At 40.4% G+C, this 25,514-nt stretch overlaps 2 protein-coding genes and 1 long non-coding RNA gene across 4 annotated transcripts in view; 2 read left to right on the forward strand and 1 right to left on the reverse strand.

The window, feature by feature from the left end:
* ZNF568 (zinc finger protein 568) overlaps window positions 1–25,514 on the forward strand; it is an 84,034-nt gene that overhangs the window by 41,263 nt on the left and 17,257 nt on the right. The window lies entirely within an intron of this gene.
* Window positions 10,197–16,188, reverse strand: LOC122234074. 2 transcript variants are annotated; one of them, XR_006211794.1, is made up of 4 exons: window positions 16,098–16,188; window positions 11,975–12,055; window positions 11,169–11,410; window positions 10,197–10,235 (listed from the first exon to the last, which is right to left on the reverse strand). It is a non-coding gene; the product is annotated as an uncharacterized LOC122234074 (long non-coding RNA). The 2 variants fall into 2 exon arrangements; XR_006211795.1 differs by lacking the exon at window positions 10,197–10,235 and having other exon boundaries at window positions 11,129–11,410; window positions 16,098–16,186.
* On the forward strand, window positions 16,056–18,438 carry LOC122234068 (3-oxo-5-alpha-steroid 4-dehydrogenase 1-like). The gene is given in 4 exon segments (XM_042969096.1): window positions 16,056–16,262; window positions 16,264–16,419; window positions 17,416–17,561; window positions 18,073–18,438. Coding segments are annotated over 3 exon segments (459 nt in total). The 3' UTR covers window positions 17,512–17,561; window positions 18,073–18,438.

Here is a 25,514-nt window from a genome sequence, read left to right on the forward strand (position 1 = left end):
TTTGACAGGAATGTAAAATGGTATAGCTGCTGAGGAAAACAGTTTAGCAGTTCCTCAAAAAATTACCATATGATTCTGCATTTCTCTACCTAAGTATATATCCAGAAGAATTGAAAGCAGGGGTTCAAACTGATCCTTGTACACTAGTGTTCATAGTGGCATATTCAGAATAGCCAAAAAATGGAAACAATCCAAGTGTCCAGCAATAGATGAACAGATAAACAAAATGTGGGATATACAAAAAGTGGAATATTATGCAGCCATGCAAAAGAAATTTGGATACATACTACGACATAACTGAACCTTGGAAAAGTATGATTCCCATGTACATAAGGTAACTAGAATAGGTAAATTCATATAGAAAGTATGATAGAGATTACTGGAATAAAGGAGGAAGAAATGGAGAATTATTGTTTAATGGGTACATTGGTTCTGTTTCAGATGAGAAAATTCTGGAAATAGTGAGGATTATAAAACACTATGAATATACTTAATGCCACTTAATTGTACAGGTAAAATTGTTAAAATGTTAAGTTTTATGTTATTAATGTTTTAACACATGCACATGCACAAGTTTAGAAATACCCAATTTTTTTAATGCCAACATCTGAACTATTTTAGAGTCATTCTCTATTGATAACTTTTTCTCTTGATTCTTTCTTACCTTTTGTATATTTTTGCTTATCTACTAATTTTGATTGTATACTGAACCTTGTGAATATGTTGTAGAGATTATGAATTTTGTTATAATTTTCTGGAGAATGTTGTCTTTGTCCTAAAAACAGCTACATTGGCTGGATTTAAAATCCAGCAATAGCTGAAATATCTGCTTCATTCTTTACATCTTCTAGCTATTGATTTCTATAGGCTCTTTGGAGTTTACATAAATTTGTGAAGTTCAGGCATCAGCCAAAGATTTGGACAGAATTTATAAGTAGATGTTGAATATCCTCTCTGTAGCTCCTCCTTTCTGGAATTTAACTTTATTTTTAAAGAGTTTTTAAAACAGCCTGAAACTTCATCCTCCAACTTCTCAGGACAATAATACTGTGGCTCTCTATTTGAGTTTAGCTACCCCATACCACAGAGGCTGGAAAGTTCCATTACATGATAACCTGTTTAAAAATTAATGTCTCACAGTATACTTTTCTTTTTTTCAAAGGTCAACTTCCCTTCAATTTTTTTGCCTGTTTTTGGTTGTTCCCCAATGCTTTCACATTGTGTGTGTGCATGTGTGTGTATAAAATATATATAGTCCAGAGTTGATTATCTTCTTTTTTTGCAATCCATTAAACATTTTATTTTGAATTAATATTTATGTATTTATTTTTATCTTCAAGTTGGCTAACATACAGTGTACTCTTAGCTTCAGGAGTTGATTCCAGGGATTCATCACTTAACACATAACACCCAGTGCTCATCCCAACAAGTGCCCTCCTTAATGTCCATCACCCATTTTCCCCACCCTCCCACCCCAAACCCCCATCAACTCTCAGTTTGTTCTCCCTATTTATGGTTTTCCTCCCTCTCTGTTTTTATCTTAGTTTTCCTACCCTTCCCTATGATCATCTGTTAAGTTTCTGAAATTCCACATATGAGTGAAATCATATGATATCTTTTTCTGACTTATTTCGCTTAGCATAATACCCTCCAGTTCATCCACATTGTTGCAAATGGCAAGATTTCATTCTTTTTCATCACCGAGTACTATTCTCTTGTATATATATATATACCACATCTTTTTACTCCACTCATCAGTTGATGGTCATTTGGGCTCTTTCCATAATTTGGCTATTGTTGACAGCGCTGCTATAAACATTGGGGTGCATGTGCCCCTTCAAATCAGCACTCCTGTATCCTTTGGATAAATTCCTAGTAGTGCAATTGCTGGGTCATAGAGTGATTCTATTTTTAATTTTTTGAGGAACCTCCATATTGTTTTCCAGAGTGGCTGCACCAGTTTGCATTCCCACCGACAGTACAAAAGGGTTCCCCTTTCTTCACATGCTCACCAACATCTGTTGTTTCCTGAGTCGTTAATTTTAGCAGTTTTTATTTTTTTATTTTTTTTCCAATATATGAAATTTATTGTCAGATTGGTTTCCATACAACACCCAGTGCTCATCCCAAAAGGTGCCCTCCTCAATACCCATCCCCCACCCTCCCCTCCCTCCCACCCCCCATCAACCCTCAGTTTGTTCTCAGTTTTTAACAGTCTCTTATGCTTTGGCTCTCTCCCACTCTAACCTCTTTTTTTTTTTTTTCCTTCCCCTCCCCCATGGGTTTCTGTTAAGTTTCTCAGGATCCACATAAGAGTGAAACCATATGGTATCTGTCTTTCTCTGTATGGCTTATTTCACTTAGCATCACACTCTCCAGTTCCATCCACATTGCTACAAAAGGCCATATTTCATTCTTTCTCATTGCCACGTAGTATTCCATTGTGTATATAAACCACAATTTCTTTATCCATTCATCAGTTGATGGACATTTAGGCTCTTTCCATAATTTGGCTATTGTTGAGAGTAATTTTAGCAGTTTTTAACTGCTAATTTTAACTCTGACCAGTGTGAGGTGGTATCTCAGTGTGGTTTTGATTTGTATTTCTCTAAAGATGAGTGATGTTGAGTATCTTTTCCTGTGTCTGTTTGCCATTTGGATGTGTTCTTTGGAAAAGTGTCTATTCATGTCTTCTGCCCATTTCTTCACTGGATTATTTGTTTTTAAGGTGTTGAGTTTGGTAAATTCTTTATAGATTTTTGATACTAACCCTTTATCCAATATGTCATTTGCAAATATCTTCTCCCATTCTGTCAGTTGCCTTTTAGTTTTGTTGATTGTTTCCTTTGCTGGGCAGAAGCTTTTGATTTTTTTTTTTAATTTTTGATGCTTATTTTTTGGGAGACAGAGTGTGAGCAGGGGAGGGGCAGAGAGAGAGGGAGACACAGAATCTGAAGCAGGCTCCAGGCTCCGAACTGTCAGCATAGACCCCGATGTGGGGCTCGAAGTCATGAACCGTGAGTTCATGGCCTGAGCTAAAGTTGGACGCTTAACCAACTGAGCTGCCCAGGCACCCCTGAAACTTTTGACCTTGATGAGATCCCAATACTTAATTTTTGCTTTTATTTCTCCTGCCATTGGAGCCATGTCAAGTAAGAAGTTGCTGCAGCCGAGGTCAAAGAGGTTGGTACCTGTTTTCTCCTATAGGATTTTGATGGTTTCCTGTCTCACATTTAGGTCTTTCATCCATTTTGAATTTATTTTTGTGTATGGTGTAAAAAAAGTGGTCAAGTTTCATTCTTCTGCATGTTGCTGTCCAGTTCTCCGAGCACCATTTGCTAAAGAGACTGTCTTTTTTCCATTGGATACTCTTTCCTGCTTTGTTGAAGATTAGTTGGCCATAAATTTGTGGGTCCATTTCTGGGTTCTCTATTCTATTTCATTGATCTTTGTGTTTGTTTTTGTGCCAATACCATACTGTCTTGATGATACAGGCTAAAATCCAGAATTGTGATGCCTCCAGCTTTGGTTTTCTTTTTCAACATTACTTTGGTTATTTGGGGTCTTTCGTGGTTCCATACAAATTTTAGGATTGTTTGTACTAGCTCTGTGAAGAATGCTGGTGCCATTTTGATTGGGATTGCATTGAATGTGTAGATTGCTTTGGGTAGCATTGACATTTTAACAATATTTGTTCTTCTAGTCCATGAGCATTTTCCATTTCTTTGTGACTTCTTCCATTTCTTTCATAAGCTTTCTATAGTTTTTAGCATACAGATCTTTTACCAAAGTTTATTATCTTTTATGGATTAATCTGAAATAAGGCCATTTGTCACTACAAAAAGTGGAAATAGAAGATGACATTTGAGTAGAGAACTGAAGGAAGTGAGGGAATAAGTCATGGGGAAATTTGGATAAAGAACACTTAACTATAGAGAACAGAATCTTTAAAGACCCTTCAGTGAGAGCATGCCTGATATATTCAAGTATTGATAAGGAGTAGGACTTCGGTTAGAGTAAATTAAGAAGAGAGTAGTAATTGATAAAATTTAGAAAGAGATTGAGAGCCAGATTAGGTAGTGCCTTAAAGATGAGTCTAGGAAGGAGTTTAGGTTTTGTTTTGTAATAACTGTAAGACCACTGGAAGGCTTTAAGCAAAAGATTAACACAATCTGACTTAAGTTTTAAAAGAATTGTCTTAAAAATTGTCTTATAGGACCTAATTATAATAAAGGAGCAAGTGTGGAACCAGAGATACAAATCAAGAGGCTTCAGATAAAAGTTACTTAGATCTGTGTGATAGTGGTTGATGTATTGAGAAGTAGTAAATTTCTTGAGACATTTTCAAGGTAGAGCTGTAAAGACTTGGCTGATAGGTTTGATGTGGTTCATTAGACGAAGAGAAGAATCAAAGCTATTGCCAAGATCTTTGGCCTGATCAACTTGAAAGATGTAATGTCCATCTGTTGAGATGGAAAATCTGTCGTACCAGCTGTTTTGTGGGTCTAGATGAACAAGGGGATATGCCTAGATTTCCAAGCACAGAATCCTACTAGACAGATATATGGATACGGAATCTAGAAGATAAGGATGACTAGAGATATACTTTCATGAGTTGTTAGGATATTAATTGTACTTAAAGCCAATGGACTGGATGAGAAGAGATCTAAGGACTGACCTCGGGGCGGGGGGGGGGGGGGGGGGGGGGGGGGCGGGGCGGGTGTGTGGCAGAATTCCAGCATTTAGAGATCAGAGAAGCAAAGAGGAAGCAGCATAGGTGACAAGAAAGTAGACCTAGGGAATTAGGAGAAAACCAAAAAACGGTCATATACTGGAGGCAAAGTGAATAAAAAGTGTTTTAAGAAGGGGGAAGTAATGAACTTTATCAAATTTTGCTAATTGGTCAAATAAAAAGACTGAGAAACTGATCATTCAGTTATTTAGCAGTGTTAAAGTCATTGGTGACCTTGACAAAAGTAGTTTAAGTGGCAGTAAGTAAAATTCTGAGAATGAAGAGAGGAAACAGGTAAAATGACTATAGTGATGGGAGATTTTACAATTGTTCTAAGTGACTGATCAAGCAGACAGGTTATTAAGCTTATAGATAGTTTGAATAGCACAGTTAATGAATTTTACCTACTGGGACATATCTAGCACATGCAGCTGGCAACTTTCAAAATATACATTCTTTCCAAGCAAACCTGGAGCATTTATGGAAGTTGATAATAAAGTATCAATTTCATTGATGCAGAATTTAAGAAACAAAACAAAGGGGAAAAAAAAAAAACCCAGACACTTAAATACAGAGAACAAACTGGTAGTTGCCAGAGGAAAGGGGGAGGGGGGGGTGAAATAAAGGGGATTAAGAGTACAGTTACCGCGATGAGTGTGGGGGGCCAGGCCCCGGTGCCAGGCTGAGACCGGGTCGAGCAATGTTCCCTGTTGACTCAAGCCAACCCGGTGGTTCCCCCTCCCATTCCCCCACTTTCAAGGGCATACGAAAGCCTTGTCAAGGCTGAGAAAGTTCCTGAAGCCTGTGGTCTGCAGGTGTTGGCAGTAATGCTACCTCCCTTTTTCTACCCCGAGTCAGATAGAAACAAACATGGGAACTGTGTTTTGCTAGCAATCTATCAACAAGGTCTTGTGACCCGTTCAGAAAGTTCACAAGGTACACAGAACTAAATGTTTTGGCTGGCAGTGATCATGTGAAACCTGTTTATTCTTAGAATGACCTGATCCATAAGAGTCTTATATTATAAAAGATTGTGTACAGCAACAATAAAGCCGTCACTTGGGCCATCAGCCCAGGGGAGCCTCCTGTTCCCAAACTTTCTCTCTTCTCTCTTTTTTTCTTGCATTCCCCTACCCTCAGGACCCTGACCTCGGTGTGACCGCGCCGGTCGCGACAGATGAGCACTGAGTAAGGTATAGAATTGGTGAATCTTATTGCACACTTGAAACTAATGTAACACTGTATGTTAATTAGACTTCAATGAAAAAAAAAGCAAGTATCAACCAAATACCAGTAGATGATATCTTAAACTGCACTCATCACATTGCAGTTAAACCACACATCAGTTACAAAATGCATAGGTACTCTCAGTGATCAGAAAACAGGAAAGTTATCAAAGACTACTGGGGTCATTTTAAAAGACACAGGAATCATCTTCAAAGGACTCTTACTGACCAAACATAACACAGTGTTTTTTAATACTTACTTGTTTTTGAGAGAGGAAGAGACAGAGACAGGGAGAGAGGAAGACAGAGGATCCAATGCAGGCTCTGCACTGTCAGCGCAGAGCCCGATGTGGGACTTGAACCCATGAACCATGAGATCATAACCTGAGCTGAGATCAACCTTAACCAACAGAGCTATCCAGGGCCCCAAAGATAAGACAATTTTAACAAGAAAAAGACTAACAACTACAGATGATTGAAATATAGCAATTTGTGAAAATCCATAAGATCAACTGTCTGCAAGAAATCAAAACTCATTTTTGGGGGGGGCACGTGGGTGGCACAGTTGGTTGAGCATTGACTTCAGCTTGGGTCATGATCTCACCATTTTTTAATTCAAGCCCCACATCAGGCTCACTTGTCAGTGTGGAGCCCACTTCAGATCCTATGTCTGCCTCTCGCTGACCCTCCCCTGCTTCTGTGCTCTCTCAAAAAGGAATAAACATTAAAAAAACCTTTATATATATATATATATATATATATATATATATATATATATATATATATATATAGTTGGTACTTTCAAAATATATATATATATTTTATATATATTTATATATATATATATATATATAAAACCTTTATATATATATATAGTTGGTACTTTCAAAATATATATATATATATAGTTGGTACTATATATATATTATATAATATATATATAGTACCAACTTCTTATATGAAAAGCATGATAATTAGGGGCGCCTGGGTTGCTCAGTTGGTGGAGCATCTGACTCTTGATTTTGGCTCAGGTCATGATCCCAGGGTCATGAGATCTAGCCCCATATTCTCTCTTTCTCTCCCTCTGCCCCTTTCCCCTGCTTGTACTCTCTCTTAAAAAAATAAAAAAAAACATAATTAAAGAGAATTAAAATTTTATTTTGCTTTCTCCATATGAATTGTATTTCATAGTACCAAATAGTCCTAGTAAAGGTATAAAATAGCTAAATAATTTATAAAGAAAAGTTCTATACAGAATAGTTCTAGTTAACAATTGTAAGAAGAATGCTAGAATTAGAAAAATCGACATTTTACAACCTCAATGAAGTAACTGATTCAAGCGGTAAGTATCAATGAATACCAAAACCCTAAATAAAGGGTGATTGAGAAATGGGTAGTTTTAGGATACTAACGTGTCACCCTATATAAAATACAACTTTATTTTTTTTAAGTTATTAGAATATCACCCTGATGATTTTTTTAAACTTTATTTATTTTGAGAGAAAGAGCATGAGCAGGGGAGGAGCAGAGAGAGAGGGAGACAGAGAATTACAAGCAGGCTCCATGCTGTCAGTGCACAGCCTGACGTGGGGCTTGATTCCACAAACCATGAGATCATGAACTGAGCTGAAATCAAGAGCTGGCCGCTAAACCGACTGAGCCACCCAGGCACCCCTAAAATATAACTTTAAAGTGGAAAGATCAGGGGCGCCTGGGTGGGTCAGTTGGTTAGGCATCAGACTTCAGCTTAGGTCATGATCCCCCCAGTTGTGGGTTGGAGCCCCACACTGGGCTCTGTGCTGACAGCTCAGAGCCTGGAGCCTGCTTTGGATTCTCTGTCTCTGTCTCTCCCTACCCCTGCCCCAGTCGCACTGTGTGTGTATCTCTCAAAAATAAATAAACATTAAAAAGTTTTTTTAATTTTAAGTGGAAAGATCAGTTTCATCACTGGTCAATCTCAGCCTCAAAGTAGGACAACTAAATATTATGTGCTAATTGATGTTATACAGCATAAAGACAGAGCCAATAATTTTTAAAATCTAATCAAATGTTTAATTTCATTTACTAACAATACACATAAAATGTAGAGAAAAAGATCAGTAATGTGAAACAGAAGCAATCAGGCAAGTTGCATTTTCTTCAGGACAACTAACCTGTTTGATTAATTAAAGCAATGGTGTGAAAACAAAGGAATATTCTAGATTAAGAGAGACTTCAGAGACAACAGTCAATGCATGGACCCTCTTTGGATTCTTTTCTGATGAAAACAATGGCAAAAAAGACATCTGGGAGTGTAGTTGTAACACTGCATTTTTCTGATAACTAATGATGTGGAATATCTTTTTGTATATTATAGGCCATTTAGGTATCTTCATTTGTGAAGTGCCTATTGTATATTGTCCACATATTTACCGGCTTGTATGTCTTTATTAATTTGTGGATATATGTTCTGGATATATATTCTTTGCCAGAGATATGAATTATTTCTCCCACTAGCTTGACTTTTTACTTTTTTAAAGGTATCGCTTAATGAATAGAATTTCTTAAATCTTAGGGACAGCTAATTTATCAGTGTTTTTTTCTTTTATGGTCAGTGTTTCTTGTATCAATTTTAAAAATCCTTGCCATACCACGGGGCACCTGGGTGGCTCAGTTGGTTGAGCACTCAACTTTGGCTCAGGTCATGATCTTGTGGTCTGTGAGTTCCAGCCCCACATGAGCTGTCAGCACAGAGCCTGGGCCCTGCTTCAGATTCTGTGTCTCCCTGTCTCTCTGCCCCTCTCCCCCCACTCTCTGTGTCTCTCTCAAAAATAAATAAACATTAAATTTTAAAAAAATCCTTGCCGTACCAATATCATAAAGACATTTCCCTATGTTTTCTTCCAGAAACTTTGTTTTACCTTGTACATATAGGTCTGCTATTGGTTTTGAATTATTATGTATAATTTGAACTAAGGATCAAGGTTCATTTTTTTCCTCACATAGATATCCAGTTGACTTAGCACTATGCAATGAAAAGACCATTATTTAACTATTGAAATTCAGTGGCTTCTTTGTCATAAACCTGGTGTCTAAAAATGTTCAGTCCATTTTTGGACTTTCTATTCTGTCCTATTATCTACTTACTTATCTTTGCACCAAACTACAGATTTGTTTACTGTGACTTTATATTATTTATTTATTTTTTTATTAAAAAAATTTTTTTTAATGTTTGAGAGAGACAGAGAGAGACAGAGTGAGTAGGGGAGGGGCAGAGAGAGAGAGAGACATAGAGTCTGAAGCAAGGACCAGACTCTAAGCTGTCAGTACAGGGCCTGATGCAGGGCTTGAACTTCAGGAAACTGTGAGATCATGACCTGAGCCGAAGTTGGACACTTAACTGACTGAGCAACCCAGACTTCCCCAACTGTGACTTTAACACAAGTCTTGATATCTGGAAATGTAAATCCTTCAGCTTCTTCACATTTCCTTAGTGATACAGATCCTTTGCATTTCTGCATATATTTTGGAATTGGCCTGACATTTTCCACAGAAAATTGTGCTGAAATTTTTGGGGGGATTACATTTAATTTATTTATTAATTTACATGAAAATTGAACAATCTTAGAATCTTAGAATCTTAATCTTAGAATCCATGAATATGGTAAATCTTAGAATCCATGAATATGGTAAATCTAGGCCGCCATTCATTCCAGTACACTTGGAGACAACAGGCCAGTGAAGAAAGAAGGAACAGTTTAATCGGGAGCTGGAAAATTTGTTTTTTTTATTTGGCAAAAAGATGAGATCTAACCTTCAACAATACTCAAAGATAAAGCCATATAGATGAAGGATTTTAATGTTAAAACTTAAAACACTGGTAAAAAATATATATATATATAGTTGAATACCTTTTAGACATTGAGGTAAGAAAATATTTCTTAAAATAAAACACACAAATTGTTGATTAAAAATTAAACAATTTATATATTTGGCCATTGTAAGTGTTCAGTCACCATCAAATGAAATTTTAAAACAAAAAAAAGTTATAAATTAGGAAAAGACATATGCCATACACATAACTAATAAAGAATTGATATCAAGAATATATATACTTTGGGGGATCCTGGGTGGCTCAGTCAGTTGGGTGTCCGACTTTGGCTCAGGTCATGATCTCATGGTTTGTGACTTCAGGCCCTGCATCTGGCTCTGTGCTGATGGCGTGGAGCCTGGAGCCTGCTTCGGATTCTGTATTTCCTTCTCTCTCTGCCCCTTCCCCATTTGCACTCTCTTTCTCTCTTAAAAAAATAAACATTAAAAATTTAAAAAAAGAATATATATATTTCAAACATTTCTAAAATCAGTAAGAAAAGCAAGGAGCCACTGAGTGGCTCAGTCATTTGAGCATCTGACTCTTGATTTTGGCTGAGGTCATGATGTCATGGTTCATGGGATCAAGTCCCTCGTCGGACTCTGTACTGATAGCACAGAGCCTGCTTGGGGTTTTCTCTCTCCCTCTCTCTCTGCCCCTTCCCCACTCACATGCACTCTCTTTCAAAATAAATACATAAACTTTAAAAAATATATAAATAAAAATAAAATCAGTAATAAAAGTAAAACAACCCAATAGGAATATTGACAGGAAACATAAACAAGCATTTCAAAAAAGAAAGTATGAGATCAATAAATATATGAAGAGAGATTCAATGTAATTAAGGATAGGAGAAATGCAAGTTCAAAAGCACAGCAAAATATCATTTTACATTCTCCCAATTAGGAAATTTAGAGTCTAACAATAATGTATCAGTCAAGGCCTTTCAAGAAATAGATATCACTCAAATTGGGTAAGTTGAGTAGCGATTATTAAAGGAACTATTTATAAAAATGTGGACAGTAATAGAGAAACCACAATATCCTGAGACAGAGATCCATTATTACCCTAAGCGTGAGAGGAGTCAGGGGAAGAGACTACCAGAACCCCAAAATAGAGAGGGCTATGTGGAAGGGAGGCTTGTCAGGAGCTGAGACTTTTAGCTGAGGGACATAGTCAATACCACACTTCTACAAAGACAAAAAGGAGGTGGGGAGATAAATGCCTCATTCACTCTCCTCTCTCTCTCTCTCTCTCTCTCTCTGTCTCTCTCTCTGATCTCCTGGTAGGCAGATGGATGCAACTAGAAACTACAAAAAACAAGGTACAAATTAGGAAAGTATATTTGTTATATACATACCTGACATTGATGAAATCCATACAGGTCAGCCTCTGGGGCATAGAGTAGGGTGAAAAGGGTACAGAATTGATGGGGAGGGGCAAATAGAAGCTATTCAATACAAATACCAAGTGTTGGAGAGGATGCGTGTTCCCAAGTTCAGTTGTTAATTACTTGTAGGAACTTAAATGAGTAGGCCATCTTGTAAAGTATTTCATTTTATCTTCTGTGGTTGAACATTTACATGCCCAGGAACTCCATTCCTAGGAATACACCCAAGATAAGCTCTTACACATGAACACCAGGAGACATATACAAGAATGTACATTGTTGCACTGCTCTCAACAGCCAAAACACAGAAATAACCCAGATGCCCATCAACTGGAGAAAGTGCTTTGTTCTCACAATGGAATTAATTATATAGCAGTCAAAATGAATGGCAATGTCACACAACAGTACAGAAAATCTTATGATAATGTTAGAAAAGATTCCAAAGATTACATATAACTGACCTTTTTATAAAGTAAAAAATAATTTGATAAAAATCTACTTTTTAGCAAAACATATAAATGCAGTAAAACTACATAGAAGCAAAGCAAGGGACTAATGAACACAGGATTCAGGATGATATTTGCTCCATTTGGAGAGGAAGGGGTAAGGGTGAGGTTATATATAATAACGTATAGGTTATTATCAAAGTTAAAGATAATATGCTGGGTGGTGGGTTCATGAGTACTATAACATTATTTAAAATAAATAACTTTGTTGATCAGTTTAGGACAAATTATGATGTTATGACAAATGACTCCAAAAGCCTAGGGACTTACAACAACAAGGAATTATTTCTCATATCCATGTCCATTATAAGTTGGCAGCTGTTCTGTTCCATACCACCTTTATTCCAGGACCTAGGTTGAAGAAGCAGCACTTAGATAGAACATAAAAGTCTTGTGGCAGAGGGAAAAAAGAGATGGTGAAACCATTCAACAGCTCTTAAAGCTTCTGCTTTGAACTGGCTATGTCACTTTTATACATTGCCATGCCTGATATCAATGGATAGGAAATATAATCTTGATATTATTTTATAATATCAAAATCTAGTACACTAACCAGCTAAGTAACCTAAAGTAGAAGTGCTGTTATTTATATAACTTATACGCACCTGTGGGGCACCTGGCTGGCTCAGTCAGTGGAGTATCCAACTCCTGATCTTGGCTTTGTGAGTTCAAGCCCCACGTTGGGTGCAGAGATTACTTAAAATAAAATCTTTAAAAAAAAAAAAAAGCCAAAACCCTATGTGCACCTGAGGTAAAAGAATCAAACAAAACCCAGCAAAACCAAAGATAAAGTTAGGAGGCATGGATCAGGTATCTATATTTCTTTTCAATAGAATTGCATTACATATAATTCTCAAGTCCAAATGATGTCCTAAAACTTGACTTAATGATCTCAAAAAGAAGCAGCTCTGAAAAAAAAAAAAAAACAAGCATAATCACATACTTCCTAAGCCTATGATTAAGATATAATATCTGTAAAGTCAGAAGTTTCAGATGAAATTCTGATGCAAGAGTACTGTTAGTTGTCCTATGATTTTCAAAGGATAAATTGGAAGTCTCCATTTCTATATGGACTATACCCCAAGAATTACTAGGAAGGGTTTGCAGGGTTTTGCTAAAGTAAGAAGAATGGGTACATGCTTTATTTAATCATGTTATATCAAACTTTCCCTTTGCATTGAATGTATTGGGTCTCAAAGTTTGCCTAAAAGCAACCTAGATTTTGGTTGGCTTGTGAGAAAATTTGATTATTTTGAGGCCTGTAGACCAGGGGAAATGGGCCAGATCTCTAATCAGAAAGAATCCCATGTCTTTCCTAAAAATTGCCACTGGGCCTAGTGAAAAGTCCTTTCACGACGAGTTAAATGAGGACTGAGTATGCTGAACCACGTTAAAATGTGGAGGGCAGAGTCCAAGATCCTTGGTGTAGAAGACTATTTCCAGTTCAGACGTGTGAGAATGAAGAAGACAAAACAGAAGGAAGAGAGGAAATGAAGGAAGGGGCAGTGCTATTTTAAGACCAAAATAAACTTTCAGGACTTATGAAGCCTTCAGCACACTTAAAATCAAATGCAATAAAAAGCGCAGCCTACATCAAAATTATTTTTATATATCTACATAAAACACTATTGAGAATTAAACTGGCCAAATTGAATTTTAGAGACACTGGATTATAAATGTTAATTTTCCTATTGTAGTTCTCATATCTTAAAGCCTATACGTAAGTCTGAAATATTTGTAGGCCCTTGATTAGTCCACAGGTGTCAGGCTGTTTGCCCATCATTACTTTTTCCCTTTTCTCTACCCTGACTCATGTCTCTAAAACTTTCCCACCCATTTATTTAATGACTGAAGGGTTTTTTCTTTCTCTTTTTTATTTTTATTTATTTTTAATTTATTTTAATGTTTATTCATTTTTGAGAGAGACAGAGTGTGAGTGGGGGAGGGGCAGAGAGAGAGGAAGACACAGAACCTGAAGCAGGCTCCAGGCTCTGAGCTGTCAACGCAGAGCCCAACACGGGGCTCGAACCCACGAACTGTGAGATCATGACCTGTGCTGAAGTTGGACACTTAACCGACTGAGCCACCCAGGCGCCCCTCTCTTTCCCTTTTTAAAAATTAGAGTATAATTTACATATGGTAAAATATAAAAATCTTAAGTATACATCATATGGATATAATTGTGTATTTACTATCCAGATCAAGAAATAGAATATTTCCATCCCCTCAGAAAGTTCCCAGGGATTCTTCCCAGACAATAACCATCCTCTTCTGAGATAATCATTCTTCTGACTTCCATTTCCATAGATTAGTTTTGCTTATTTCAAAACTTTATATAAGTGGAATTAGACATTGTCTTTGGTATCTGGCTTCATTTGCTTAGATACTTAACAGACTTAATTGCTTAACCAACTGTGTGATCAATCCATCCATGAATCTGTGAATTCATGGATAAATCCATCCATGACTCCATCCATGTGGCAGCAGTTTCTTTTTATTGCTGAGTAAGCATACCATAATTTGTTTATCCAATCACCTGTTGATGAATAATTGGGTTGTTTCAGGTTTGGGACTATTACAAATAAAGCTGCCATGAACATTTGTATACAAGTCTTTCTATAGATCTACGTTTTCATTTGTCTTGGATACATACCTAGCAGTGGATTGGGTGGATCCTATAGAATGTATATGTTTATGAAAGTTCTTAATTTTTGCCACTGTTAATTCAGTGTCAGTAGTTTCATTTTTCTTAGCTTGGCAAGCCATGGAAAGTTAGCCACTGATGTGTACCAATAACTTTGTATACCAACACATACAGATTAACATCAGCTGCACTGGCAGCTGCTTGGGTCAGAGTGCCAGCATCAAAGCCAAGGCAAAGCTTCAGCAGCTGTTTCTGGAGCATAACTAATGACTGTTTTAGTGTTCCCAAATAACCAGCTGCTATATCTCCTCTAACTAAATTTAACAACTGAAAGCATCATGAGCAACCATTTTATGTAATGCTCCCAATATAGTCTCTGTTAAATGAGCTTGGTAGAGAGCTATGCTATGACTGGTGCCCACTCCAAAGTTGTTTCTTACCATTGATGATCCCTCTGCATGTATTAGAGAGGCTTAAGTAACATACAAATTTGTGGTATTAGCCTCAACCATTGTGAAATTTTACTTTCTTGTTCCATGTTGGATAATAACTTTCTAAGATGTGGTGGTCTAATGTGCAAGTGTGATCTCTGCTACGTCTGGGAGTTGCTTGAAGGGACAAATATTGAGAGGGTAGAGAGTAAACCGTAAGTGTTATCTAAAATGTGGGGCACTGGAACTGACCTGATCTTTATATTTAATTTTTTTTTACATTTATTTATTTTTCAAAAGACAGAACATGAGCAGGGGAGGGGCAGAGAGAGAGGGAGTCACAGAATCTGAGGCAGGCTCCAGCCTCTGAGCTGTCAGCACTGAGCCTTACATGGGACTTGAATTCACAAACCGCAAGATCATGACCTGAGCTGAACTCCAGTGCTTAACCCACTGAGCCACACAGGCACCCTGGAACTGATCTGATCGTTAAATCAAAATGATAAAGTGAAGGTAGTTACAAATGATAGACGAGTTTGCAGCCAGTAAGGCATGTCCCACAGGATGACTAATGCCCTCATGTTAGAGGTGGAAGAGGGGCACCTCTGAATAAAAGATATTATCTTTTGCAGTTTCTTAGACACTGGTCTGATCTTTACTATATGGCCAAGATGGGACAAACAAGTGCTACAGGAGGGAGATTACAGCCAGCTTCGAATTTTTTTAAAATGATTTATTTTGAGAGACTGGGGGGGGGGGGGGGGGGCGGGGGCAGAGGATCCAAAGTAGGGTCCATGCTGACAGCAGTGAGCCTGATGTGGGGCTTGAACTCACAAACTGTGAGACATGACCTGACCCCAAGTCGGATGTTCAACCCACTGAGCCACCCAGGTGCCCCAGCCTTGAAATTTTCATTAAGGATGTAAATACGATCTTATTTTCTTGGGAGTCTTTGGTCATATTAATTACAATACTGAAAGCCACATAGCTATTTCTTCAAAGACCAGGTAAATATCCCATCACATCATTTGTTTTTTAGAGTAGTATTTCTCAAATTGTGGTTAAATACAAAGGTTTTTTTTCTTTCTTTCTTTTTTAAAATCTGCAATCTGGCCTGCCCTCCGGACCGCAAGGGGCGGAGGTGGGGCTCGATGCCTGGCGTCTGCTGCCTGCACTGGCCTCAGGTAACCGCAGCCCCCACCCCCGGCCCCTCGCCCCGCTCTATAAGTGGCCCGCCGCGGACACTGGGCCATGGGCGCGCCCGCTGTCCCCCGCGATGGAGCCGGCCGAGGGGTGCCACCTGGACGCGTTCGCCTACCTGGAGGGCGCGCTGGGCTTGCTGGGCTCGGTGCAGCTGATGCGCTGGGCGTACGGGCGCTGTGCGTCCCCGCGCCCCACCTACCAGCTGCCGCAGCGCCTGCGCCACGCGCCCAACCGCAGCCTCCTGGCCACTTTACTCCTCCACTACGCGCAACGGTGCTTGTTTTTTCCCGTTTCTGATCTGAGGAGAAAAGCCGATGCTCCTATACGCATGTACGCTGGCGTTCGTGTTGTGTATCTATAACGGCTATTTGCAAAGCAGATACTTGAGTCAGTATGCGGTGTATGCTGATGACTGGGTCACTGATCCCCGATTTCTAGTAGGTTTCTGCTTGTGGTTAATAGGCATGCTGATAAACATCCATTCAGACCATATCCTGAGGAATCTCCGGAAACCAGGGGAGACAATATAAAATACCAAGGGGAGCCACTCTCTTTACCTTTTACTCTCCCGAGCACAGGAGTATCACCAGTGGTTCCTTGAAAATTTGAAGATTATCCAAAATTCAGGAAAATTATAATCCCATTTTTATTGTAAGTTTATTGTCAGCGGGATGGTCTTTGACTTGAAGCATTTTAGTGATGTGTCTCTAGGGACTACATAAATGAATTACTCTTCTGTCATTTTCCTGCTACTTCATCTTTTTCAAGATTTGCTCTAGGAGTGTTTTCCTGATAAATATGTAAGCTGCCTAATACCAAGCTAATAACGGGCTGCACACCGGGTCGAGAATCTGCAACTCTGGGTCATTACAGGTGACCATTTCTCTGATTTTGGAGTCTCCTCTTTTGGCTGTGTACAGCTAAGTGTGCACAAGATCAGGATTACAAGCCATTTCTGATGGCCTCTGTGGACTGAAACGTGTCACCGCCCCTTGTACTACCCATTCCAACCATCAGTTCAAGGCCAAAGGTGATGTTGCCCCCTCCCCTGATAAAGGCAGGGCTGTCTCCGTTGTCCCTCTCACCCCAATGGGTCAATAAGGCCAGGGGCACCTGCAGTGTGGTCACAGCCCCAGGGAAATGCCCAGGCTCTCACTGTGGGTGCTCTGCAGCAGAGAACTTGGGGGCAGAGAAAGGAGACACAAGGGGCCCAGCTGAGGCCCAGACAAGAGGCCTCTGGCACCTGTGGCAGCCTGGCTCCCCAGGTGACTCCACTCAGAGCAGGGTGCTGGGTGCCTTCATGTAAGGGGTAAGGTGCTCTGTCCTCCACTGAGAGGACTTCTTGGAGGCCCTGGTGGGAGCAGGGAGCCCCTTATGCTGATCACCACAAGGCATCAGTAGTCTGTGGTTAAGATGATTTTTCTTCCTTCCAGGTAGAACTAGCAAGTTGTAAGGCACTTTTTTCTCAGTACCCTCAGTATTCCAAAACAATATCTGGAAACAGAATGTCTTACTCTAGATGCACTTGAGAGGTCCACGGAGATAAATCACAGGAATAAAATTCACCACGTATTGCCAGGTATGTAAAAGAAATCTCCAACTAGAAGGCTGTTAAATCTCTGGGCTGCTCTGTGAAGCTCTGATGGGACACGTGGTGGAGGTCCCCTCCTGGCCAGGGACAGCACTGCCTCGGTGGCCACCACAACTGCAGAGCCAGTAACTGCAGGAGCAGGGGAAGAAAGGAGGAGACTGTTCACTCTGATCTGCTGACCTGTAGGTCCAGAGCACGAGCAGCCCCTGGCTCCCTGTGGGCTCTGCGCAGCCCCTTCCTGGCTGACCTTCCTAGCCACGGTGTCCCTCTCTCACGCGGTTTTATGTAGAAGCCATGTGCTCATTGTTAGTGATTTGTAGAGTCTCGTTTGGTTTCAGAATTGCACAGCAAACGCTCCCGATGCAGCTATGCTTCATTTTAACTGGGAACAGAACGTTTTTGAAAAGAAATTTTGTTATTCAATGAACTTCATTCCTTTTTCTGACCCTTTTCCAATTACTTGAAAACACAAAGCAATAAATATTTTGGATCTCCTCAGGAAAACTCAAAAGTCTGAACAAGTCACGATGGATTTGGGCTGCTGTGTTCTGGAAAGAGCACCCAGCTGGGAGAAGGATGCCAGTCTGAGAGCTGGAGAAGCTCACTGTGATTTTTACTCCTTTATATGAACCGCCTGCATGAAGGAACGCTTGGGTTAACTCAGGCTTTGATGTGTGGTTACTGCTTTCACCCACCCACACTGGGTGGACGGTTAATAGGAACAAATCCTCTTCTATCTTGTCTCCCTGCCCTCCCTCCATTTCCTAAAAACTGTCACTTAGCAAATTGTCATCAATTACTGTGTTAATCATAATGAGATTAATAAATTTACTTCAAGTCCAAAAAATAAAATCTGCAATCTGTTACGAACCCAGACTTTTGGAAAATATAATAAATATAAATTGCTTGAAAAAGGAAAAAAGACATACAAAACACAAGCTCCAAGATATCAGCCTTTTATTTGGAATTTTCGCATCTATGATCACAAATGTTAAAATAATTAAACAAGGATGCCATTAGACTGAGATAGTTCTAATGCCTTGGTAGCTTACCAAAGCAAATCAAAACCTAACCCAAAATCAATGCACCCCTATCAGAGAAAATAAAATTTAAGAACAACCTATAACAAACAGCCACGTTAGTTTTACCAAACAGGGCAACTGCTTATGCTATGTCTAACCAGATAATTTCCTTGCTGTGTTTCAGTGTCTTCTCTTTTTTCTTTTTAATGTTTATTTAATTTTGAGAGAGAGAGACAGAGAATGAGTGGGGAAGCAGCAGAGAGAGAGGGAGACATAGAATCTGAAGCAGGCTCCAGGCTCTGAGCTGTTAGCACAGAGCCCGATTCAGGGTTTGAACCCATGAACTGTGAGATCATGACCTGAGCCGAAGTTGGACGTTTAACCAACTGAGCCACCCAGGCGCTCCTCAGTGTCTTTTCTATAAAAAGACCTCTCCACTAGCTCCTGTTGGTAGAGTACTCCTAACACTTTCAGTCTGATGCTGCCTAATGGAAACTCACGTACACTCAAACTCTTGAAAATTTAGTGCCTCAGTTTATCTTTTAACCCAAGTGAAACTAATCAATACTTTTCTTTTGGCCTGTCTATTTAGAGAGTATTCTCTAAAACTAATTAGAGAGTATTCGATCTTTTTCTGGCATCTGAATAAAGTGAAAAATCATTATTCAAAAAGTAGTTAAAACTCAGCTATAGCCATCTGGAACCTTTTAACAGTACAGTTTAAAGACATATTTACATTTAATATGGCTATTCTGTTCAGGCTTTCTACTTCTTAGCAGAAATTAGTAATTTCAATTTCACTGCAAAATCTACAATGACCTCTACTGTGGTTATGGAGTTGCTCATAACAGCCTCAAAATTCTTTTAAATTCTATATCTATGGTTTAACCTTTCTCCTTTCTAATGTTCTTCTTCTAATTTGTTTCATTTTGTTATCATTTATCAATATTGTGTCTCGTGTATCTTTTAGAACCAAACTCTACATTTTAAAAATCTGACCAACTTTTTTGTTTTCTAGTTCATCAATTTCAGAATCTATACTTACTCATTTTATATTTAACAAAATTGAATAAGTAATGTTTCATAAGGACAAGATAATGGCGAAAATATAAGGGAATACTTTTAATGTTTGTTTATTTTTGAGAGCGAGAGAGAGAGAGAGAGAGAGGGAGACATAGAATCCGAAGCAGGCTCCAGGCTCTGTGCTGACAGCTGTCAGCAGAGATCCCGATGCAGGGCGGAACCCATGAACAGCGAGCTTATGACCTGAGCGGAAGTCAGACGCCTCACCATTTGAGCCACCCAGGCGCCCCATAAGGGGATACTTTTAAAAGAAAAAAATTACAATTACACATCCTAACAATTAACTACTGTTAACAAATGTTAGTGTAACTTTCCAAAGACTTAGGACCCAAGTGCATTTCTACCTGTATTTATGTACTTATAACAAGTTTGAAAACACTAATATATGGCATATAGAGTTCAGTACTAGTATTCCATGACTTCTACTCCGGACTTACGCTTATCCTCCTTCAACCTCCTGGTGGCCCTTCTCTGCCCCCACCCGCCCCGTCCTGAGTTCAAGACTGCCACCTTTCATTCAAGGTCTCCTCCGCCACATTCCCAAACCCGTTAGGCCGGGACTACATTTCCCAGACGTCCCGAGGATCCGCAGCTCCCGGTGCCCCTGAGGCCCCGCCGGAATTGGGTTGAAGAGCCCGGACACCTGGCTTCTGGGTAACGGCCGTACTGACGGAGGGAGGAGTGCGCTTTCTGGTGGTGCCCGGGACGGGGGAATGAATTCTCAGCCGAAACTTGAGCACTTAAACGCACCTGAGCACTCTACCAGGAGGGATCGTGGGACGGGCTGAACCCACATCCGGGAGGATTCCTAGTTAGTGGCGTGTCGGGGAGTCGTCCACTCAGGATCCCGCTCTCAGAGCACGGCTCCTTGTGGAGAGTACTCTGGGCTGTCTGCTTCCCGGCTTTTAACTACAGTTCTTAAGAGACCTCTGGTCATTTCCCAGTTTGGAGCGAGGAGTGCTGCAGACGGGTTAACTTTGGGGACTGACCCTTCCCCTGGCTGGGGGGCTACATTTCCCAGAAGCCTCCTCGGTCCACAGCCCTTCCCCCACCCAACAGCAGCCACCTTATTGCTGCTTGGACCTGTCGGTGCGCCGAGGTCCTTAGAAGATGCTAGGCGAGGCTGGACTGTCAGTACTGGCCTTCACTGAAGGCTAGGAACACGACGCGACACTGGGCGAAGACTGTTGTGCCGGCCAGGCTCCAGCTGAATTTTTCCTCTCCTGGACTACAATTTTCCTGGGGGCTCCGCGGCATATTCCACTTCCGGCCGAAGTTGGCTTGGCCGGTGGTGAGTTGGCGGGAGTTCGGGTGTAAAGGGTCGGGGCGTTGCGGGCCGGCTGTGTCACCAGTTTGGGGCGGATTCTACCAGACTGGAATGTGAGGACCCCGGAAAAGTGGATGCTGAGGGGCTCCGGGGCGGGGCCAGGGTGTGTCTGGAGTCTAACAAACGGGTGGCCGTTGGGCATTTCTAGGCTGTGTCCTCCCGCTTGAAAAGTAAAGACGTAGCGGAGGTTGGGGAGTGTCGAGGCCTCTAGTCTTCACTCGGGGGAGGGAGGTATCAGCAGCGCATCGGCACGGGGTGTGGGAGTGGTATCATGCTGGCTCTGAAGCTGGCTGGCGGTTTCTCGAGGTCAGAGGTGTCGCTGCTGTGTGACCTTCTGCCTGGACGGAAAGTCTGTGCGATATTCTCCCGAAGTGGTTTGTGAGCCCGACCTCCTTTGCTCGGCGACCAGTGCCCGTGGAGCAGTGGTTAGTACATTAAGCGAGGCTTTCTAAGGCCCAGTGGGAGAGCCCCACGTGGCCGGCTGCCTCTCGGACTCTGTCTACGGAGTCTGGAAGAGCTCAGTCTCCTGTGGAGGAAGGAGGCCACAGTCTGGGGTTCTCTCCCAGGACTCCCGTCTGGGCCCCTAAGGTCGCCTGCTTTCTGTGATGATAAGAGTGGGGATGGGGTTACAGCCTTCTTTGGCTTTGGGCTCACTCTCCGTGCCTGGAGTGGGGCCAGGGTTTGCTCTGATTTGGCCTCGTCTGGGCTCCAGAAAGGGTCTGTTGTCTCATAGTTTATTAACCACTGTCCATCTTTTTCATTTTCTAGGAGTCCAGAAGAGGAGAGAAAAGCCGCTGTACATCACAAGGCATGGCAGAGGTAAGTTGTATTTGGCACTCTCTTCTTGGAAAGGGCTTCTTGGTTTACAGAACAATATCCTATTTCAGGATTCTGTCCAAAAAATTTACAGTAGTGATTTGAAAAAAAAAAGGGTAAGCAAGAAGGAAACCAAATTTATGGAGCAGTTTTCCTAAACCAGGTAAGAGTCTAACCCAGGACTGTCTGTTTTGCATACATTGTCTCATCCATCTAGAATTTCCATTTCCCTGGATTTTATCCATTCACAGAATAGTTGTGACAGATGTGCCTCTCTGCTTTGGCAGAGAAGTTAAAGAACAGAATGAGGTTACTCACTTCAGTCTCACTAATTTCTTTGTTGTCCGCTTCAGGGTCACATGCTTCCAAATTTCTAACAGCCTGAAGTCCTGCCTGCCTGCATCAGCTGTATGTACTTTTTTCTCCAAGATAGAAATAACCTAATTGCTCTCTTTCTAATGATTAAAGTAAAATAGGGTTCTTAAAAACATTTCAAAACTTGAGAACATTTCAGAAAGTTTGTCAACCATGGTCCCATCATGTAGAGATAGGATTAATATTTTCAAATTTGGGGGGCGCCTGGGTGTCTCAGTCGGTTAAGCGGCCGACTTCGGCTCAGGTCATGATCTCGTGGTCTGTGAGTTCAAGCCCCGCGTTGGGCTCTGTGCTGACAGCTCAGAGCCTGGAGCCTGTTTCAGATTCTGTGTGTCCCTCTCTCTGACCCTCCCCCGTTCATGCTCTGTCTCTCTCTGTCTCAAAAATAAATAAACGTTAAAAAAAAAAAAATTTAAAAAAAATTTTTTCAAATTTTGTCTGTACAAAAGTGTAGGCTTGTAATTTTGTTTTCAGAATGGGATCATGCTAGTGACAAAAGCAACTAACTTAACTGATTGTTAAGCCATTTATAGTTTGAAGTTTTTTACATGTGTTGTCTTGTTGAATCCACATTAACAACTCCATGAGATATTCTGTAATGCATTTTTTTTTCCCCTTCACATTTTAAATTCTCTGAATTTGGACTGGTTTCACAATTCCTGGCCAGTCATAGTTTCACTGGTGGAATTTTTTTTCTTTCCTGGTGTATAAAATAATGGTGGCTTTACAACCAGTGGCATCTCAGAATTGATGAAATATGGAATTACTCTAAGTTGACAGATGAGGAAATAGATTCTATTAAGTCACTTCAAATTACACATTTAATAAATTATACAACTGGGATCCCTCTACTTTTACCCACTTGTCAAAGGTCATTATCTTCTTTGGTTTATGTTGAATATATGTTGAGTATATTCTGTGTCATTTATAAGTTGTTTTAGAAGTTTTTTCACAGTTAATCTATTCTGTATGTGTTTTAGATTCAGAGTTTTCAAAAAATGTTTTCTTCTTTTATGTCATGGCCTTCCCTAATACAAATATAGAAAAGTCATTCATATTTTTCTAAAGTACTTCGTCTTTTGCCCAATTTAATCTTTTTTTTTTAAGTTTATTTATTTATTTTGAGAGCTTGAGCAGGGGAGGGGCAGAGAGAGAGAGAGAGGGAGAGGGAATCCCAAGTAGGCTCTGTGCTGTTAGCACAGAGCCCAACGGAGGGCTCAAACTCACAAATTGAGAGATCATGACCTGAGCCAAAATCAGGAGTTGGACACTTAACTGACTGACCATCCAGGCACCACCACCCCCCAAACTATTTAATGTATAAGCATCTGGTGTGAGATATGACCAGCAAATGTTGGTTGTAAAATTTCTAATATGGAGTGTTTATTTAAATTTTGTCTAGAAATAACCTAATAACCTAATTCCTCTCTTTCTGTGGCTTTGGAGTAGTCAGTTTTAAAGAATGGCAGTATTTGTAGTATATTCAGGTTTTTTCTTTGGATGTGTCTGAGTGTGGCTTTTCATTCTGGCCAATCAGTTCTCAAGGATTCCTTTCTCTTGAGAGACTAATAAGATACGCTTTATTTTTTTTTTAATGTTTTTAAATATTATTTAGAGAGAGACCGTGTAAGTGGGGGAGCGGCAGAGAGAGGGAGAGAAAAAATCCCAAGCAGGCTCTACACTGCCAGCGAGAGCCCGACATGGGGCTTAATCCCACGAACCCTGAGATCATGACCTGAGCTGATATTAAGAGTCCGACACTTAACTCACTGAGCCATCCAGGTGCCCCTAAATACTCTTTCTCTTCTGGATTAATCTGTTTCTTCCTTTCTCTGACTTTTCTTCTGAATTCTGTGAGAATTTGGTGAGTTTGTCTTCCCCTTTTCATCCTGGCCAGAACCCTCCTCAGATTCTCAGAGGAGAAACTACATCCTCCCTATCCATTCTTAGCACATTTTGGTAAGGAAGGAACTCCAGCTCCCCTTGCGTTACAACCCTGGACATCTGTCCATTTCTCCCTTCATTTCCTCCTCAGAGTGGTGGATTGTCCTTTCTCTGTATTAATGAGAAGCTATGCACTGTTAAAAAGAGTAGAGTCTTATCCTGTTTTTGCACTTTACTAGCTTTGTGACCATGGGCTTCCTCATAACATCCTGTATATAAAGTGGTCATTATAAAAGGTTTGGAGAATGTGATAGTAATGGAAATTCAACTGAATTTGCACTGAAACTGGCAACCTGGAGTTCTCCCAACTCCTACCTCCTGGTCCCAAATCCCATTGCTTCTGTTTCCTGTTTCTTGTTGTCATGCCTTATAACCTCACACCACTGTCTGCATCCCAGATCAGACTTTTGTGTAGGGGGAATAGTGCATTGTCCTCCTAATTGGACCACGTGGCTCTACTTTTACTCCTTGCCAATAAAATAGTCCAGGCATGTCATTTCCTTTATTCAGTAAATCCCTATTGCTTTCAGGACAAAGCTATACTTTTATACATTTCATTACACATTTACTGTAAAGCACATTCTATGTTTATTGGAGCACCAATCCTAGTATTGGAGAAGGCGGTTTAATCTTGGCAGGGATGATCTGTCATCTAAGACCTTTCTGTCGTGGGCCCTTTGGATTTCTCCAGTATCACTTCTGTCTACCCCTTTCCCAGAATACCTCACCAGTTATCCCAGTGAACTGTCTTCTCTTCAGACATACAGGCTATATTCCTTTCTCTACAGCTTACCCTGTTGACTCTACTTGGAATGCTGTTCAGGGGTGCCTGGGTGACTCAGTTGTTAAGTGTCCAACTCTTGATTTTGGCTCCAGTCATATCTCACAGTCATGAGCTCAAGCTGCACTTTGGGCTCTGCAGCTGGGAGTGGAGCCTGCTTAAGATGCTTAAGATTCTCCCTACCCCCACCTCCCCTGCTCACTTGTTCACTCTTTCTCTTGCTCTCTCCTCGAGAAAAAAAGAAAAGAAAAGGAATGCTGTTCAGTTTGTTTTTGCTTGTTGGAATCCTCTGTTTCCACCACCACCCCCGCCCCGCCCCGGGCCCCAATTAATCTTCTATATGTTACATGAAACTTTCACATACCCTTTAACCTAAGTAAGTCACTATTTCATTTTCCATAGCAAGATTCATCTACTTGTAATTAGATGTAATTTATCCTGCTTAGAAGCCCCTCAGCTATGAGAACAAGTCAAAATGTCTCATGATCTGATCCTTCTTAACTTCGTTAGTCTGTTCCCTTTGTCACTCGACTCTAGCTATTCCCATAATGCACAGTGCTATCTCTTGCCTCTATGGCACAAGAAACACAAGA

This window comes from Panthera tigris, chromosome E2 (genome assembly GCF_018350195.1).
Source record: "Panthera tigris isolate Pti1 chromosome E2, P.tigris_Pti1_mat1.1, whole genome shotgun sequence".
NCBI lineage: Eukaryota > Metazoa > Chordata > Mammalia > Carnivora > Felidae > Panthera > Panthera tigris.